The sequence below is a fragment of the Micrasema longulum genome, unplaced genomic scaffold, assembly GCF_059751315.1.
Source record: "Micrasema longulum isolate JH-2025_06_02 unplaced genomic scaffold, ASM5975131v1 h1tg000394l, whole genome shotgun sequence".
Lineage (NCBI taxonomy): Eukaryota > Metazoa > Arthropoda > Insecta > Trichoptera > Brachycentridae > Micrasema > Micrasema longulum.
The window spans coordinates 51,251-70,307 of record NW_028277595.1 but is presented as its reverse complement, the minus strand read 5'-3'; the positions used below and the strand labels follow the sequence as shown (position 1 = coordinate 70,307).

General features: G+C 30.9%; 1 protein-coding gene across 1 annotated transcript; it reads left to right on the top strand.

Moving 5' to 3' along the window:
* Nucleotides 1-2,553: 2,553 nt before the first annotated feature.
* On the top strand, nt 2,554-4,950 carry LOC148281923 (uncharacterized). Its single transcript, XM_088225904.1, has 3 exons — nt 2,554-2,703; nt 3,137-3,333; nt 3,956-4,950. Exons 1-3 carry the CDS (start codon nt 2,573-2,575, stop codon nt 4,933-4,935), a joined length of 1,308 nt encoding a protein of 435 aa, XP_088082030.1. The 5' UTR covers nt 2,554-2,572; the 3' UTR covers nt 4,936-4,950.
* The last annotated feature ends 14,107 nt before the right edge of the window (nt 4,951-19,057 follow it).

The window sequence follows — 19,057 nt, the reverse complement described above, 5'->3', positions numbered from 1 at the left end:
ATGTAAACTTCACCGGTCCATTAGAGTTAACTCTAAATTTATGTACTATAAAACCACATTATTAACACATTATAGAATTTATACAATGGTTTCAATATGTCGGTACAAATATATACATTTATATATAATGTGTACAATTAACTTTTACTGTACAATAATAATATTTATGCTAAGTACCTACTTGTTACAATGTATCAGTATTATTGTACATGTTAGGGAGGGGGACTAAATATATTGTGTGAGGGTGTGTATTTACTAAATATATTGTGTATTCATGTATGGGTGTGCATATATGTGACAATGTGTAGTGAATATAAGTTGACTTATTGAACAATGATTTTCAAAAAATAATTGTTTTTTTCAAACCTTTATGAGGAAAGCTATCAACCACCTTATCAATCGATTTAAAATTGTTAAGAATGCTCTGGCCTAAAATCCAAATTCAAAAATATGTAAAAGTTTCAACAAAGTAATAAAAAACAAAAATATAAATATATATGTAAGTACTCATATACACACATACGATTACATCATTAAATTATTATTGAGAATAATATTCCGGCACCCTCCAACATACCCGTCAAAACAGCTGTTCCAATACATGAAGGTGCTGGATATGAGACAACTGTACCTAAAAGAAGCACTTACACGCTTTTGGTCGAACAATGAGGAGAGGTCTCAGCAAAATGTCCGTACGAGGTTTTCCCAAAGCATGAATTATGACATACCCAAAACCCGTACGACTTTTGCTCTTTCTTTTGCTTTTGGAGGATCTTTGTGAACACCATATGCTCCAACTAGGTAGCGGACATAGAATGATGATGATGATGATGACTTTTGATAGGTTGACTATCAAACAATTAGTAAAAAGTTAGTGCAAATACCGCTTTTTCGCTATTTCGATCAACTCTATTTGATGTCCAAACGTGTATCTTGAAAAGAATTGGTCCAAAGAAAAAAAAATATATGAACATTTTTAATAAATTTTATTTTCTTAGCGCGCTCCTCCCGCTGCCACGTTTTGGATACCACTGATTGAAATTACGCCACTAGCTAGCGGGGCGGTACGGCGGGCGGTCGGGAGAGGGATGAGCGAGTTCGTAAACCATATACAGCGTGTTTGTTAATTTATTTGAATTAATTTTAAAAACTAATAATATTTTACAAAATAATATAGAAAAAAAATCACACAGCTCAATCTTAATGTGTTTAAAATTGTTGGTATGTTTCCCAAATAAAATACAATAAAGTATAACACGGCACGAATTCCTTTTATCGGTTACATAGGTAGATATATTATACAATTTTACAGAATACGACGACTAAAAATAATACAAAATAGTAATTTCTATTACTCCACAGTAACTCCATGGCAAAAAAACTTTGAAAAATCACTAAATCGATTTTTAAAAAAATAAGTACAATAAAAAAAAACTCGAGACCTTAGAAAATCTAAAATACGAAATTAAAAAACTTGAAAATCAAATAACCAAGAAATAAAAACTCAAAAATCGAACAACGCCGTGTAAAAATTTATATAATATGCAAAATTAAAATAAAAAAAGTTAATTTGGACGTAGGACTAATTATGTTAAGGGAACGTGTTGTTGAAGTAGAAGGTAGAATATTGCTCCATTGGTAACCCGATTTAGAAGCGAAGACGTTTTCTCCGTCATTTTGGCTGTTTTCTTCTAAATTAACACTATCCTGGTCGAAATAATCAGATTCATCGTAATCTTCGATTACAAAGTCATCTGTTTCAGAAACATCATCTGAAGATTCTAACTCTAAATCACTGTCATCACTGGAAGACACTTCAATATCCGTATCGTTTAGAAGCTGCTCAATAACATCATCCGTCAATTTTTTTCTACTCATTTTGAGATTGGTGAAGTAAAAAAAGGTTTTAGAAATTTTAAAAAATTCACTTATTATTCAAAAAACACCTTTGTATGCAAAATCCAATGCGCAATATCCAGATAGCTAAATATAAAAATTTTGTTTATTTGAAATTATTAGTCATAATAATACTTTTTTCTAAACACCCTTAGCATGCAAAATCTTACTCGCGTAAACTGGATTTTTCTGGTTATTCCGGAAACAGATGAGACGTGCAAATTGACCGAAGTATCAAAGATCACTAAACTGTGGAGCAAATAGCAAATGAATAGGGTATTATCACTCGGGAGGAATATCGGATTTAACCTACTCTACAAATAAAAGATTTTTTAAAGATTCTCCTAGTGTTTATATAAGCTCTTAAAATGAATATTTTCATTCATTATTTTCGTTTGGAAAATAAGGTCCATCGAAAACGATTCTTTCGTAAGTTGGTTATAAATTTCGTCACAGAACTTCACGAGTAATGCATTCATTTTAATGTTGGTAATGCCACAGGCCTCAGATAGAAAAATAAGGAGAGTTGTCTATGCATATTATCTTAAGCCCCCCCCCTTACCCACTCCACTCTCCAGTTCCAGACGTTGACAGATGAAAGTGAAAACGGATTTCATATCGAATTAATTTGATTATTTTATGTTTTTCAATCTTTTCTAAATTAATTAAATTTATCATGACGGACAGTGGCTTTGTACAAGGACAATCTGACAATTTACCGCATATTGATGTGTTTATGATGACTAATTACTTTACAAGTAACGCGAGTTTTATAAGCGCCGAAATTCGAGGTGTTAAAGCTTTCAGGTAAGAAATTAATACTATAATTTATCATATAATTATATATATAGTGTTGTATAGTATGGTTTGTTGTTAAAAATTGCTCTTATATATTACTTTATAAACATTCTTTCGAATTCAGCTTTGTCGACTGAATACATAACCTCAATGTGTGAATATTGTTATTTTGGTCATCCAACAATCTGTTTTTTTTTTGTTTTGTAGAACTGTTTGGAATTTTTTAATGATTTTTAAGATTCTTTTCGGTTTTACGAAGTAAACTGACCTACTTTTGTATAAAAATTTCCCTGGAAGGGTAGCCGGAAGTCGTTTTTCTCTACTCGAGGTGAACGCGATATGGATGTCAAAAAATATTTTATAATCTCTGGGTTCTTTTAAAAATACTAAAATTGATTACTTAAATTTACAGTTAGTAGTAACATGTTTGTTAAAATTTTAGATCGACAAGAGAAAACTACGGTGACAATTCGATAGGATATGTCCAAGTAAAACATACTGGCGACATTTGTACCGTAAAGGCTCGTGTAACTCCGGAACACAAAGTACGAGCCAAAGCCTATGCAGTCACATTAATATGTAATGAAGTGCAAGAAACAATTGAATCATGCCAGTGTCATGATTGTCCAGCTTCTCAAGGTATTATATTACAAAATGAAACACTCCTATATCTTGACTGTCAAACTAAGACTCGACGTATATATTTGCCAACACATATTGTATTAGTCAAGGCCAAAAAAAGGTTAATTTCCTATTTATTGACACAGGTCGCGGGTAATTCATATTATATTTAGGAAAGTCCATGAAGAGAAGAATGCACACAGATAATATTTTTCATTATTTTCTGTTGTAAAATTTATTCTCAACATTTTTTATTAATAAAAAAGAAATATTGGCGTTTTTATAATTTACCCAAATACTTAAATTTTGATGGCCATTTTCAACGAGTTGTAAATAACTCACTATTAGAAAATGGAAACCAAGTTGGAGTAGAGTGGGGCTCGAACCTCGGACCTCTGATCCGTGAGTCTGCAACACTAGCCACGGGACCACAACCCGATTCATTGGATTTGAACATGGATTTTAATAATTGTACTCGACACCAGTTTTTCAACCCAGTATCTAAATTATTATTTTTATTAACTAAAAATCATTGTAAAATTTATATTTGAAACATAAAGTTTGTGATTTTTCATGTTAAATAATGTAGTTATATTGTTTAAAGTTCGTTGTGTTAATTTTGTTTATTTTTAATTTACAGGAGGATGCAAACATGCTTTAGCATTTGTAGCGTGGCTCAACAGGCGTTCTGAGGAACCCTCGAGGACGTCAACTGAGTGTTATTGGAGAAAATCCAAGATGGCTGCGATTGGAACCTCAAAAAAGTTCATTAAAGCCAAAGAAATAGGAAAGGGCCCGCATCCCAATTTTGCTATCCATGCGTTAGATAACAATTTCTTTGCCGAATTTATAAATAAAACAATTCGGCTGGGAGTATTTAACAGCCAGTTAACTAAATACTACAGCCCAGCCACTGAAATTGAAAAACATTGTATTAATTACCTTGTGTATGAATTTATTAAAACAAGAGATATTTGGTCTGCAGATGATTTTATAAACTACTGCCGGTTAAATATGAATGAAAAATCATGTAAAATGGCAGCCAATGCCACCCTGCACCAAGCCGACTGTGCTTTATGGTATAGCCTACGATTTGGCAGGATAACTGCATCCAAACTCTATGAGGTTGCAAATTGCGGTACAGTAGATGGGACACTTATCGAAACTATTCTTGGTGGTAGAATAATTGAAACTGCAGCAATGAAGCGTGGTCAACTTCTCGAAGCGGAAGTTTTAGAAATTTTACAAAAGGACTTGAAAATAAAATTTAATAAATGTGGCCTCCTGCTTTCCAAGGAACTTCCCATATTTGGAGCCTCTCCGGATGCGATAGCTGATCATTTTGTAGTGGAAGTTAAATGCCCTTCAACAGAGTTATCTGCAAAACGATATTTTGTTCATGGGAAGGAACCCAATGCAAGATGTATGATGCAGATGCAACTGCAAATGCATTTGGCAAATAAAAAAAAAGCACTTTTCTGTGTGGCTGCGCATGATTTCGAATTGACAAAAAACATAACAAAATTGTATGTAGATTATAATGAAACACTCTGCAAAAGTTTTATAGATAGAGCTCAAAAGTTTTGGTGTTTAGCTATATTTAAAAAATTATTATTATAAACTTATTTATGAATAAAAACTTTTTTTATGAATACAACTTAAACATTTCTCCTTAAGTAAAATTATATTATTTTAACAAGTGACTAACATAATATGGTGTACAATGGATAACGAAAGTTTCTACTTTATTATTGTATGAAGGAACATTTTTCGTTGTAAGCATTTCCTTTTTTTTTTTAATTTGTTAAAATCAACCTTTCTTTGTTTTTTTTATTTACTGCTTCATCCATTATACAAGTAATCACATATCAACAGATTCATTTCCTTGAAATTTATACTTCTTCAATTTTAAATTTCCCACTTGTAAGTCATGATGAAAGTACATAAGACAGGCAACATTAAGGTATGAATATAAATAAAATGTGCATATATTTAGTACGCAGGTTTTATTTTATGAGTTACATTATAGTTACAGTAAAAAATTAATCAAATAAAAAAACATTTAGCCATGAGAGCATAAATCCCATATTTTTTCATAAATACAATATTGAAAATGAAAATAAAAGCACTTTGTTTATAACCGCTTAATATTTATTTTATTACTGATCAGTTTCAAAGCCACACAAGCCTCCTTATAAGGGTTTAATTTAGTAAACCTTGATAAGAAAGCTTGTGTAGCTTTGAAACCAGTTCGTAGTAAAATAAATATTAGTGGTTAGAAACAAATTATAAGAATGAATAAAAAAAATATGTTTCATTTTTGGGTGATACTGTGTGTGTTGGATTTGTTGCGACGTTTCGGCTACCATTGCAGGAACCATCTTCAGGGTAAACTGTAGCTCAGTTTCCCTGAAACTCAGTTTACCCTAAAGATGGCTCCTGCAATGGTAGCCGAAACGTCGGAACAAATCCAACACACACGGTATCACCCTAAAAGAAACATATTGATAACAGTGACCGTAAAAACCTTCGCACCTATTTGAATAAAAACAAATGTACTGCTTCAAATGTAAAAAAATACAATTACGTATATTTATATTTATGTATTATTTTTCAAATAGGTAATATTACGTTTACATACAATGTTTGCAGATTTATTCATTTATTAAAACTCCTTGCAAATTCACTAGTCCACACACAATTATTACAATTTCATCCATTAAAAAAATGTGATTATAATGGACACCTGCGTACATTTGTGTCATTGCGAATTCTCTGATTCTACTTATAACACGCTCAACGTGGATCCGTAATGCAGCTATTTGCTTGGCTCGCTGCACTTCCTGGGGTGTACACTGAACTCCTGCAGATACGCTGGGCGGCCGCACGAGCTGGCACTGCTTGCTTTCCAGAAGTTTGGATATGTTTTTAAATCCTCTGTCACCCATTATGTGAGTACCTGGTTGCAAATGACTAATATATCCACTATTTTCAACTATGTCAGTGTCCGTTGCACGTCCACCATATCCGCAAGACAAAAAATTTATTAATCCGTCAAGAGTGCAAGATAAAAGGTATTTAAGAGTATTTGTATGTTTATACTCGGACCAAGTTAAAGCTTGATTTGTAGGATCTGACGGCTTATGAATTTGTATTTCAAAGCAATCAATAATTGATTGCACTTTCGAATATCTTGATATAAATGAAATAGGTAATTTGTACCTAATTTTCTCAGCAGATGGCCAACAAATCATTTCTTTTAAGCAAGGAGCTAGAATTTTCACAGTTGTTGTGAATATCCGACGTATTGTACTTATGGACATCCCAAATTGAAGAGCAAGAATAGCATAAGACTCGCCAAGTTTAATTTTTTTTAGAGTAATCATAATAGCTTAAGCGTCACAATTTACTTTAGAAGTTATATATTCTATGAGGTGATACATATTTTTAGGTAATCCTAAACATAATTTAGGATTTTGTTTTAAAATTAAAACATTTCCCTCTCTCATGTTACATGAAGTCAAGTTAATTTGATCTTCAGAACCTAAACTAGATTTCATGGACATATCTGAAATGTTTTCTTTGTCAGACTCATTTTCTTCATCAGACACAGCAGAGACTGATGTAGAATCTTCTTTACAAAATTTAATTTTAGTAATTTTTTTTATAGGTGAGCAAGCAATTGTCTTGTACTCTAGACGAGTTGAAGTCGATTTGCTTCTAACTGTAGGCATTTTTTGCAAACCAACTTGAATTCCTTTATTATGCTGGCTTAAAGGCACAGATATATTGGTACGTGGTGACACTGACATAGAATATGATGTACTCGCACAGGGTAAAGGCGCAGGTGTAACGGTGCGAGCTGGTGGGGACACAGAGAACACGCGAGGCACCTCGGTACACGGTAACGGTGACACTAATACGTGCTGTACAGAATACGATGAACTCGTACAGGGCAAAGTCTCGGGAGTAAAAGTGCGATGCGGGGGCGACATGGAGAACACTCGAGGCACAGAGTAGGACGTGGAAGGAAGAGGCTCAGGAGTACTGGGGTGTGGCTGCCATTGCGTTGAATAGGTATCACGTGTGGAGGCGTCAACGGACCCTTGTGCACATCCCACAAATGATGAAAGTGGCTCTTCATTTTCGCCACTAAAAATATGTGGAATCGCGTGATTCTTCAAAAATGGACGGCCTCCCATTAAAGTAAATTTAAGATAGTTTTGTATATCTTCTTTTATCTATAAAATAAATGTAATATTTTATAAAAAAATTCATTGCCCATGGATCTAAGTCATACACATAGTGTACCATGATTTGTGAGCCACGAAATTGGAAATTAATCCTCACACTGAGAAAATTAAAATGTGAAATTTGAATTTCAGGTTTTGACATTAATTTGTATATTATTAATATGCTCTGAACGCATAGTTTCTATAAAATTGTTACTGAAAGTCTAATATTTCTATTCATTGTACATATAAAACGGTATACTCGATGAATTCGTGTTATAATACTTACATTAAAATGGTCCTCACAGAAATAAACATTGGTTTTGGCTGAATATATTTTGATGCTTTTAATCGCCCGACACCACTTCTCTGCCATTACTGGGTTCTTGGGTAAGCGAAAAAATAGTTTTTTCGGCATATCTTCTGATGTATTTCTGCATTTAGGCACAACGCATCGATAATACATCTTAAAAATGATAAATCAAAACTCGTAGCGTCTAATAATTGACAAGACGCCGCAAATGTAAACATACGACGCATAGAAAAAAGAAGCTATCTACAATACTCTATAAAATCCATAGACATTGATGAAAAAGAAATCCGACGACGTCACAAAACATTCGAAGACGTCATACTTGATGACGTCACGAGCTGTTTGTTTTTGGCACCATTCAAATTACTAGAATTTAATCCTTTATATCTCCCTTATTTCTTAACAGATTTCAAAAAGAATAATACCGATCGGCGTGTGATTTTTTAGATTAATTTAAAAGCTAATAAAAAAAATCCATGATAATAGCCCATTGTGATGCATGCTGTTTGCGCGGGGGGGAAAAAAAGACAAATGTGAATTATTATTAAAAGAGTTCCGCGGAAAAATATTTTAATATCTTCGATACATTTGTAACATAATGGAGTAGAGTTATGCATAAAATGAAATCAATATGATGATTAACAAAAAAGGTATTGAACAAATATGCTACCTGGGGGACCCCAGATACCCCCCTTAGGCACGGGAGGGCTAAGGGCATTATGTCCACCGATCCTGTTAAGTTTCAAAATATGATAACTTTTTTTGTCGAAAAAATTAAAAAAGTACACACCGAATGACCTTGAACGTCCCATACTTATAATAAATCTTGAAAACCACCCGATGGATCTAAACCTGGTTTTCACTGTCATGTAACGTGTCCTAAAACAAAGCTACTTGTATTTGTTGCATCTTCGAAAAATAAAAATTAGTACGTCATATTCATTTCTTACCGAAAATTACCGTAAAATACCGCGGAGATTTTACCGCCTTGCATCTCGAATTTATTGCGATACAAGTAAATATCGTTTTTGCTACCATTTATGCTTGCAATATACACATGTATGTTCATAAGGATGAATGACAATATCCGACTAAGACCCTCCATATAATCTTTCAAACTCACAGTGAAAGGGGCAGTGAACGTAATAAAGTTAAATTGAATTGAAATAATATACGAAATTAGAAATTTCAAAAGATCTACTCATTTATTGACCAAAATATTGTTTTTTTTTGAATGAGTAAAACCGATAGGAAGACCCACAGTCTTTAAAACGGTTTCGGGTATGTGGAGGAATGTACTCCTGCTCCGGGGAATTACGCTTTCGGGAATTTTCCCGCGGTACATCATTACTTGCACCTCCAGTACCTTATGCACCATTGGGTGCGAATAAGAGTTTGATGGTGATGAACATAATGTCATTGTATTATTTTAGATGTTTGTAAATCTAATATTGTGGATCATCGTAATATATAATTTTTATTTGAGAATAAAAAATACTGTTTTGTAATCCACTGTATTTGCTTACACAACCGAATATATAATATATGTATTATGTATGTTTACTTGTTAAATAACCCTAAAGAGGGAAACATTTTGTAGCCGAAACTAGACAGTCAAATTGTACAAAAAAAAAATCTTTTTTTTTTTGTATAATTTGATTGTTTTGGTAATTTCGTTGATAGTTAATTTTCTGCTTACTAAAGTTGAAGGTGTAAACAAGAACTTATACACTCGCATACGTTAATGTTTATTGTATGCAATTATTACTTTATTATGTCTATATAATGATTTAAATCATATATACATTCAAATTAACAATGCACTGGCCTATGCACCATTAGGTTCTGATAAGGGTTCGGTGATAATGTATTTCAATATAAATTTTAACGATGTATATATATATTTTTACTTTAATATAAAGAAGTATTCGTTTTTATAAACGATAAATCGATATTATTATCGAAACTTATTTAAACGAATAATGGCGGTACATTACTTTTTCACTAACACATTCGTAAAAACTCTTTGCGATGTTCTTATGAATATTTTTAAACCTGTTATTATAATCGAATATTTTATATCAGTTTTAAAAAAAAAGGTATTTATTTAAGAGCAATATTTTCCGAATAATAAATAACTTACATGAAAACTAAAAACTGCACTAATAAGTGCATATTATTTATTTATACCCTTTCTAATTTATATTATAAATAAGTGGGTTATATTGTTCATTTTGTTTATATATGTATTTTAAGTTTAAGTAAAATATTATTAAAAGTGTTTGCACGTAATTGATGAAAAATAAGTAGTGCATTTTTTTATTTTAATGTTTCTGTATATTATTTTTCATTGTTTGTAAAGCAAATAAATACATTAATGTCAGGCGGGATGGGATCTCTATGAAGACGACAGATAATATTTAATAATACGCTAATTAGCAGCGTGGTTTATTTACATTTCTGTGCGTTTGACTTAACGGTTCCTAATTTATCATTTCATTTGTGAATAAAAACTAGCAGATTTAAGATATATACGAATTAAAACATATAAACAAAATTTAAATAATAATACGTTGTGTATAAAAATACTTATTTAGTCATGTTTCTTACAATAAAAGGAACATTATGAAAATTCATCAAAAATATTTAATACGTTCGGTATTTTTTTACTTGTCTAAATCACTCTATAGCTAACAATATATTGAATACTTAAAAATAATACAGTTTTTTTTCTATTAAGCTAACGAAATAGTAAAAAAAATCAATGCCAACCTAGCCAAATAAAAAATATCTATCTTTGCTCTTTTGCCTAAATTTTGGGTTTCTGCCTTATCAATTTCAATATATGAAATTCAATTTTAAAAAACATGTTAGGTTTTCAACACAGAAAAATAATTTTAGTTTAGTTAAATTAATTTATCAATTTTTGAGACCAAATCTCAACTCCATAGAGCCAAATTCCTGTGTATTGAAAGCAAAATACCAAACAATTGTGTTTATAAACAAAATGAACAAAAAATCTTTTGAACATAGGGAACAAGATTTTTTCTAATCAGTGTGAACTCGGATATGAAACTAGAAATAAAAATGAAGTAAGTCTGCCATTTAGTAAGAAAACAAAGACACAGAACTCGTTGGTTCACCGAGGTGGACCATCAGAAATAAGAGTTTAAGGAAAGACCATTAGAAATAAGAGAACAAAAAAAAATCATTTCATTTGAATGTTAGTTGATAAAACATGTGTGTAGCAGATAAGTTAGCTCTTAAAAAGTTATTGCATTCGAGTTGGTCTTAAAGAATTTTTTTAATTAGTGAAATGTTAATAATTATTATATATTTTAATAACTATTCGTCGTCGTCATTCCCCTTCCGTACCTAATGGTGCTTAGATTACTGCAGTGGTACACAAATCGCAGCGTATCTTGATCATTTTTTGTTACATGAAGGTAAGATGATCAGTCTTACGCTTCAGGTACCAGTCCAGGCACTATGAAATATTCTGGTGGGAAAACACCTTTTTAAATAAATATTTCTCATCAACCATGTCGGGAATCGAACCCGAGACCTCTTGCATGGGAGACAAATGCGCTTATCATTACACCACGAGGCCGACTAATAATTATATATAGGTTAATATATTAGCACATTCATGTATTGTGTTTGTACTATTTAAGGACAAAACAAAAATAAAAAAAAAACAAAAAAATATTAAAACCTATAACTTTATCAGACAAGAAAAGCACGAATATAAAAATGTAAAGTTTTGAAGTGACAGAGGCAATGTAGCATAATGTATTTCTTTATATTAAATCAGAGCTACAGACAGTATTACATATATGAAATTATTACAGTTTTGAAAAAAATGCCTCAAAAGTATCGAATATTTCAATATATATATACATTTATATTTGTTTTTATTTTATTTATGAAATATATAATACATATCTAAGATATTATACTCCTAGGAATTTAAAAAAACCTCATTTGGGACCGTAAATAAAAATGAGACATTTTTGTGACAATACATAATATCATACATAGTGAATACATCCGAAATTGTAAGAAAACAAAAAGAAACATAAAGCATAGTACTTTACACCATCTATATAAATAACATTAATAACTATCACTATCAAAAAGATTTAAGTAATATTTTTTAATTACGACACTTTTGAATTGGCTATTCGATTTTTCGTGTTTTAATATTTATTTAAAATTCGGAATGGTCAATACTTTCCAGAAACCTTTTTCCGAACTTCGTTGAGCAAAACTTAGGTACATGAAAATTCCCTGATTTACGCGTTATTATTATTATATTTATTGAATTATTTTATAGAAATACACCATTCTTTCTCAATGGTCCCCTTGATAAAACCTGTGTGAAGGAATATTTCTTTTATTAAAAAAAAGGTAATAATAATAACAAAAAATAGAAAAAATACCTAATTAAAAAACACCTTTTTCTAAACAGAAATGACCGAAAAATATTTTTTTACAATAATAATAATATTACGAGTACAATACATAAGTTTTTATGTATTTTTTTAGTTAGTGTATACAATAAAGCATTATAAGAGTAGGCATATTTATTTTATATATTTTTAATTAATATTTTTTCTTTCATTCTTCATACTTCATAAGTATTTTGAAAAAACAACGCATTATCCATAAATAAAAAGTCGATTACGGGAATAATCTAATTCGGTTATTCGAACTATTAATATTGATAATAATCGTTTGCGATTAAGCACACCCCAACAGATTTATGTCTGACAGACCGGGTCGTATTCATTTTACAACGCGTGTGAAAAGGTAACAGATTTTGTATGCGTTTGCAGGATAAGCGCGGTAAAATATCGGGTAGTATGGATTTGCGTGGTAGGTGTGAAAACGGCCATACTACCCGATATTTTACCGCGCTTATCCTGCAAACGCATACAAAATCTGTTACCTTTTCACACGCGTTGTAAAATGAATACGACCCGGTCTGTCAGACATAAATCTGTTGGGGTGTGCTTAATCGCAAACGATTATTATCAATATTAATAGTTCGAATAACCGAATTAGATTATTCCCGTAATCGACTTTTTATTTATGGATAATGCGTTGTTTTTTCAAAATACTTATGAAGTATGAAGAATGAAAGAAAAAATATTAATTAAAAATATATAAAATAAATATGCCTACTCTTATAATGCTTTATTGTATACACTAACTAAAAAAATACATAAAAACTTATGTATTGTACTCGTAATATTATTATTATTGTAAAAAAATATTTTTCGGTCATTTCTGTTTAGAAAAAGGTGTTTTTTAATTAGGTATTTTTTCTATTTTTTGTTATTATTATTACCTTTTTTTTAATAAAAGAAATATTCCTTCACACAGGTTTTATCAAGGGGACTATTGAGAAAGAATGGTGTATTTCTATAAAATAATTTAATAAATATAATAATAATAACGCGTAAATCAGGGAATTTTCATGTACCTAAGTTTTGCTCAACGAAGTTCGGAAAAAGGTTTCTGGAAAGTATTGACCATTCCGAATTTTAAAAAAATATTAAAACACGAAAAATCGAATAGCCAATTCAAAAGTGTCGTAATTAAAAAATATTACTTAAATCTTTTTGATAGTGATAGTTATTTATATAGATGGTGTAAAGTACTATGCTTTATGTTTCTTTTTGTTTTCTTACAATTTCGGATGTATTTACTATGTATGATATTATGTATTGTCACAAAAATGTCTCATTTTTATTTACGGTCCCAAATGAGGTTTTTTTAAATTCCTGGGAGTATAATATCTTAGATATGTATTTTATATTTCATAAATAAAATAAAAACAAATATAAATGTATATATATATTGAAATATTCGATACTTTTGAGGCATTTTTTTCAAAACTGTAATTATTTCATATATGTAATACTGTCTGTAGCTCTGATTTAATATAAAGAAATACATTATGCTACAAAACTTTACATTTTTATATTCGTGCTTTTCTTGTCTGATAAAGTTATGGGTTTTAATATTTTTTTGTTTTTTTTTTATTTTTGTTTTGTCCTTAAATAGTACAAACACAATACATGAATGTGCTAATATATTAACCTATATATAATTATTAGTCGGCCTCGTGGTGTAATGATAAGCGCATTTGTCTCCCATGCAAGAGGTCTCGGGTTCGATTCCCGACATGGTTGATAAGAAATATTTATTTTAAAAGGTGTTTTCCCACCAGAATATTTCATAGTGCCTGGACTGGTACCTGAAGCGTAAGACTGATCATCTTACCTTCATGTAACAAAAAATGATCAAGATACGCTGCGATTTGTGTACCACTGCAGTAATCTAAGCACCATTAGGTACGGAAAGGGAATGACGACGACGAATTGTTATTAAAATATATAATAATTATTAACATTTCACTAATTAAAAAAATTCTTTAAGACCAACTCGAATGCAATCACTTTTTAAGAGCTAACTTATCTGCTACACACATGTTTTATCAACTAACATTCAAATGAAATGATTTTTTTTTGTTCTCTTATTTCTAATGGTCTTTCCTTAAACTCTTATTTCTGATAGTCCACCTCGGTGAACCAACGAGTTCTGTGTCTTTGTTTTCTTACTAAATGGCAGACTTACTTCATTTTTATTTCTAGTTTCATATCCGAGTTCACACTGATTAGAAAAAAATCTTGTTCCCTATGTTCAAAAGATTTTTTGTTCATTTTGTTTATAAACACAATTGTTTTGTATTTTGCTTTCAATACACAGGAATTTGGTTCTATGGAGTTGAGATTTGGTCTCGAAAATTGATAAATTAATTTAACTAAACTAAAATTATTTTTTCTGTGTTAAAAACCTAACATGTTTTTTAAAATTGAATTTCATATATTGAAATTGATCAGGCAGAAACCCAAAATTTAGGCAAAAGAGCAAAGATAGATATTTTTTATTTGGCTAGGTTGGCATTGATTTTTTTTACTATTTCGTTAGCTTAATAGAAAAAAACTGTATTATTTTTAAGTATTCAATATATTGTTAGCTATAGAGTGATTTAGACAAGTAAAAAAATACCGAACGTATTAAATATTTTTGATGAATTTGCATAATGTTCCTTTTATTGTAAGAAACATGACTAAATAAGTATTTTTATACACAACGTATTATTATTTAAATTTTGTTTATATGTTTTAATTCGTATATATCTTAAATCTGCTAGTTTTTATTCACAAATAAAATGATAAATTAGGAACCGTTAAGTCAAACGCACAGAAATGTAAATAAACCACGCTGCTAATTAGCGTATTATTAAATAATATCTGTCGTCTTCATAGAGATCCCATCCCGCCTGACATTAATGTATTTATTTGCTTTACAAACAATGAAAAATAATATACAGAAACATTAAAATAAAAAAATGCACTACTTATTTTTCATCAATTACGTGCAAACACTTTTAATAATATTTTACTTAAACTTAAAATACATATATAAACAAAATGAACAATATAACCCACTTATTTATAATATAAATTAGAAAGGGTAAAAATAAATAATATACACTTATTAGTGCAGTTTTTAGTTTTCATGTAAATTATTTATTATTCGGAAAATATTGCTCTTAAATAAATACCTTTTTTTTTTTAAACTGATATAAAATATTCGATTATAATAACAGGTTTAAAAATATTCATAAGAACATCGCAAAGAGTTTTTACGAATGTGTTAGTGAAAAAGTAATGTACCGCCATTATTCGTTTAAATAAGTTTCGATAATAATATCGATTTATCGTTTATAAAAACGAATATTTATTTATATTAAAGTAAGTTTATATACACATCGGTAAAATTTATATTGAAATACATTATCACCAAACCCTTATCAGAACCTAATGGTGCATAGGCCAGTGCATTGTTAATTTGAATGTATATATGATTTAAATCATTATATAGACATAATAAAGTAATAATTGCATACTATAAACATTAACGTATGCGAGTGTATAAGTCCTTGTTTACACCTTCAACTTTAGTAAGCAGAAAATTAACTATCAACAAAATTACCAAAACAATCAAATTATAAAAAAAAAAAAGATTTTTTTTTTGTACAATTTGACTGTCTAGTTTTGGCTACAAAATGTTTCCCTCTTTAGGGTTATTTAACAAGTAAACATACATAATACATATATTATATATTCGGTTGTGTAAGCAAATACAGTGGATTACAAAACAGTATTTTTTATTCTCAATTAAAAATTATATATTACGATGATCCACAATATTAGATTTACAAACATCTAAAATAATACAATGACATTATGTTCATCACCATCAAACACTTATTCGCACCCAATGGTGCATAAGGTACTGGAGGTGCAAGTAATGATGTACCGCGGGAAAATTCCCGAAAGCGTAATTCCCCGGAGCAGGAGTACATTCCTCCACATACCCGAAACCGTTTTAAAGACTGTGGGTCTTCCTATCGGTTTTACTCATTCAAAAAAACAATATTTTGGTCAATAAATGAGTAGATCTTTTGAAATTTCTAATTTCGTATATTATTTCAATTCAATTTAACTTTATTACGTTCACTGCCCCTTTCACTGTGAGTTTGAAAGATTATATGGAGGGTCTTAGTCGGATATTGTCATTCATCCTTATGAACATACATGTGTATATTGCAAGCATAAATGGTAGCAAAAACGATATTTGCTTGTATCGCAATAAATTCGAGATGCAAGGCGGTAAAATCTCCGCGGTATTTTACGGTAATTTTCGGTAAGAAATGAATATGACGTACTAATTTTTATTTTTCGAAGATGCAACAAATACAAGTAGCTTTGTTTTAGGACACGTTACATGACAGTGAAAACCAGGTTTAGATCCATCGGGTGGTTTTCAAGATTTATTATAAGTATGGGACGTTCAAGGTCATTCGGTGTGTACTTTTTTAATTTTTTTGACAAAAAAAGTTATCATATTTTGAAACTTAACAGGATCGGTGGACATAATGCCCTTAGCCCTCCCGTGCCTAAGGGGGGTATCTGGGGTCCCCCAAGTAGCATATTTGTTCAATACCTTTTTTGTTAATCATCATATTGATTTCATTTTATGCATAACTCTACTCCATTATGTTACAAATGTATCGAAGATATTAAAATATTTTTCCGCGGAACTCTTTTAATAATAATTCACATTTGTCATTGTTTCCCCCCCGCGCAAACACCATGCATCACAATTCATTTGCTATTTGCTCCACAGTTTAGGGATCTTTGATACTTCGGTCAATTTCCAGTTTACGCAAGTAAGATTTTGCATGCTAAGGGTGTTTAGAAAAAAGTATTATTATGACTAATAATTTCAAATAAACATAATTTTTATACTTAGCTATCTGGATATTGCGCATTGGATTTTGAATACAAAGGTGTTTTTTGAATAATAAGTGAATTTTTTAAAATTTATAAAACCTTTTTTTACTTTACCAATCTCAAAATGAGTAGAAAAAAATTGACGGATGATGTTATTGAGCAGCTTCTAAACGATACGGATATTGAAGTGTCTTCCAGTGATGACAGTGATTTAGAGTTAGAATCTTCAGATGATGTTTCTGAAACAGATGACTTTGTAATCGAAGATTACGATGAATCTGATTATTTCGACCAGGATAGTGTTAATTTAGAAGAAAACAGCCAAAATGACGGAGAAAACGTCTTCGCTTCTAAATCGGGTTACCAATGGAGCAATATTCTACCTTCTACTTCAACAACACGTTCCCATAACATAATTAGTCCTACGTCCAAATTAACTGGAGCATCTGAAACTGCGGGGACCATGAAAGAAATATTTTTCTTATTTGTTACTCCTCAAATGATAAGTGAAATAATACGTTTTACTATAAAATATTATGAAGAAAGGGACATTACGGCTAAAGAAATAACCGAAGACGAAATGCACGCTTTCATTGGTATTTTATTGGCAGCTGGGAAAAACCGAGGAAGGAAGCAGCATTTGAGTGAAATTTGGACATCGAATAAATTATTTAAACAATTCTTTTATGCAGGTGCGATGTCACGTGATAGATTCAAATTTATTTTTACCAAAATTAGATTTGATGACAAAGCCACGAGAGAGGAAAGAATTGTACAATCAGGTCGAAAAGATGAAGCAATAAAATCTGTGTTCGAACAATTTATACAAAATTGTATGAAAAATTTTTCCCCCGGTTCTCACTTGACAATAGACGAACGCTTAGCTGTATTTAGGGGAAGATGTTCTTTTAAAGTATACATCAAAAGTAAGCCTGGGAAGTATGGTATTAAAATATGGGTAGCAGCAGATGCCGATAATGGATATATTTGTAATGCCCAAATTTATACAGGAAAAATTAATAATGCCCGTGAGGTAAATCAGGGCCAAAGGGTTGTGATGGAAATGGCAGCACCGTATTTCGGTAGTGGACGGGGAATCACAGTCGACAATTTTTTCACGTCTGTGGCTTTGGCACAATCATTGATGGTGGAGAAACTTTCAATAACAGGCACAATGCGTAGCAACAAAAGGGAAATACCTAGAGAATTCCAAAAATCTCCCACGAGGGAAATGTATTCTTCACTTTTTGGATTCTCAAAAAACATGACCCTGGTATCATATGTTCCCAAGATGAAAACTGCTGTAAATCTTTTAACGACTGAGTTTTATGACCAAAGTGTTGACAGTGGAAATAAAAAGAAACCTTTAATCATTTTGCATTATAACAAAACTAAAGGTGGGGTTGATTTAGGTGACAAAATGACAAGAGAATATTCATGCTCAAGGGTTACAAGGAGATGGCCTCTCAGGATATTTTTTGACATACTCGACATGGCCGCATTAAATTCTTATTTACTTTGGTCAAAGAAATATCCGGAATGGAAAAAAATGATCGAAGTAGAAGAAAAAAAATTATTCAAAGTTTGGCAATGGAATTAGTTAAAAATAATGTGCGAAAACGAGCTGCTTCAACCACTCATCATAAGCTTCAACAAAGCGCGTTTCGGCTCTTTGAAGAGGAAACGGGAGAAAAATATTTTGTAGACCAACCATCCACTTTTTCAGCAGCAAACCCATCTAAGCAACGGGGTCGATGAAGTTTCTGTCCTCGTATATCTGACAGAAAAACGAAAATAACGTGTATTATTTGTAAACAATTCAT

Bases quoted from the DNA above. Each gene is read 5' to 3' on its own strand.
- LOC148281923 (XM_088225904.1), top strand. From the start codon at position 2,573: ATGACGGACAGTGGCTTTGTACAAGGACAATCTGACAATTTACCGCAT. The intron at 2,704-3,136 runs GTAAGAAATTAA...TTAAAATTTTAG, and splicing joins CGAGGTGTTAAAGCTTTCAG to ATCGACAAGAGAAAACTACG. The intron at 3,334-3,955 runs GTATTATATTAC...TTTAATTTACAG, and splicing joins TGATTGTCCAGCTTCTCAAG to GAGGATGCAAACATGCTTTA.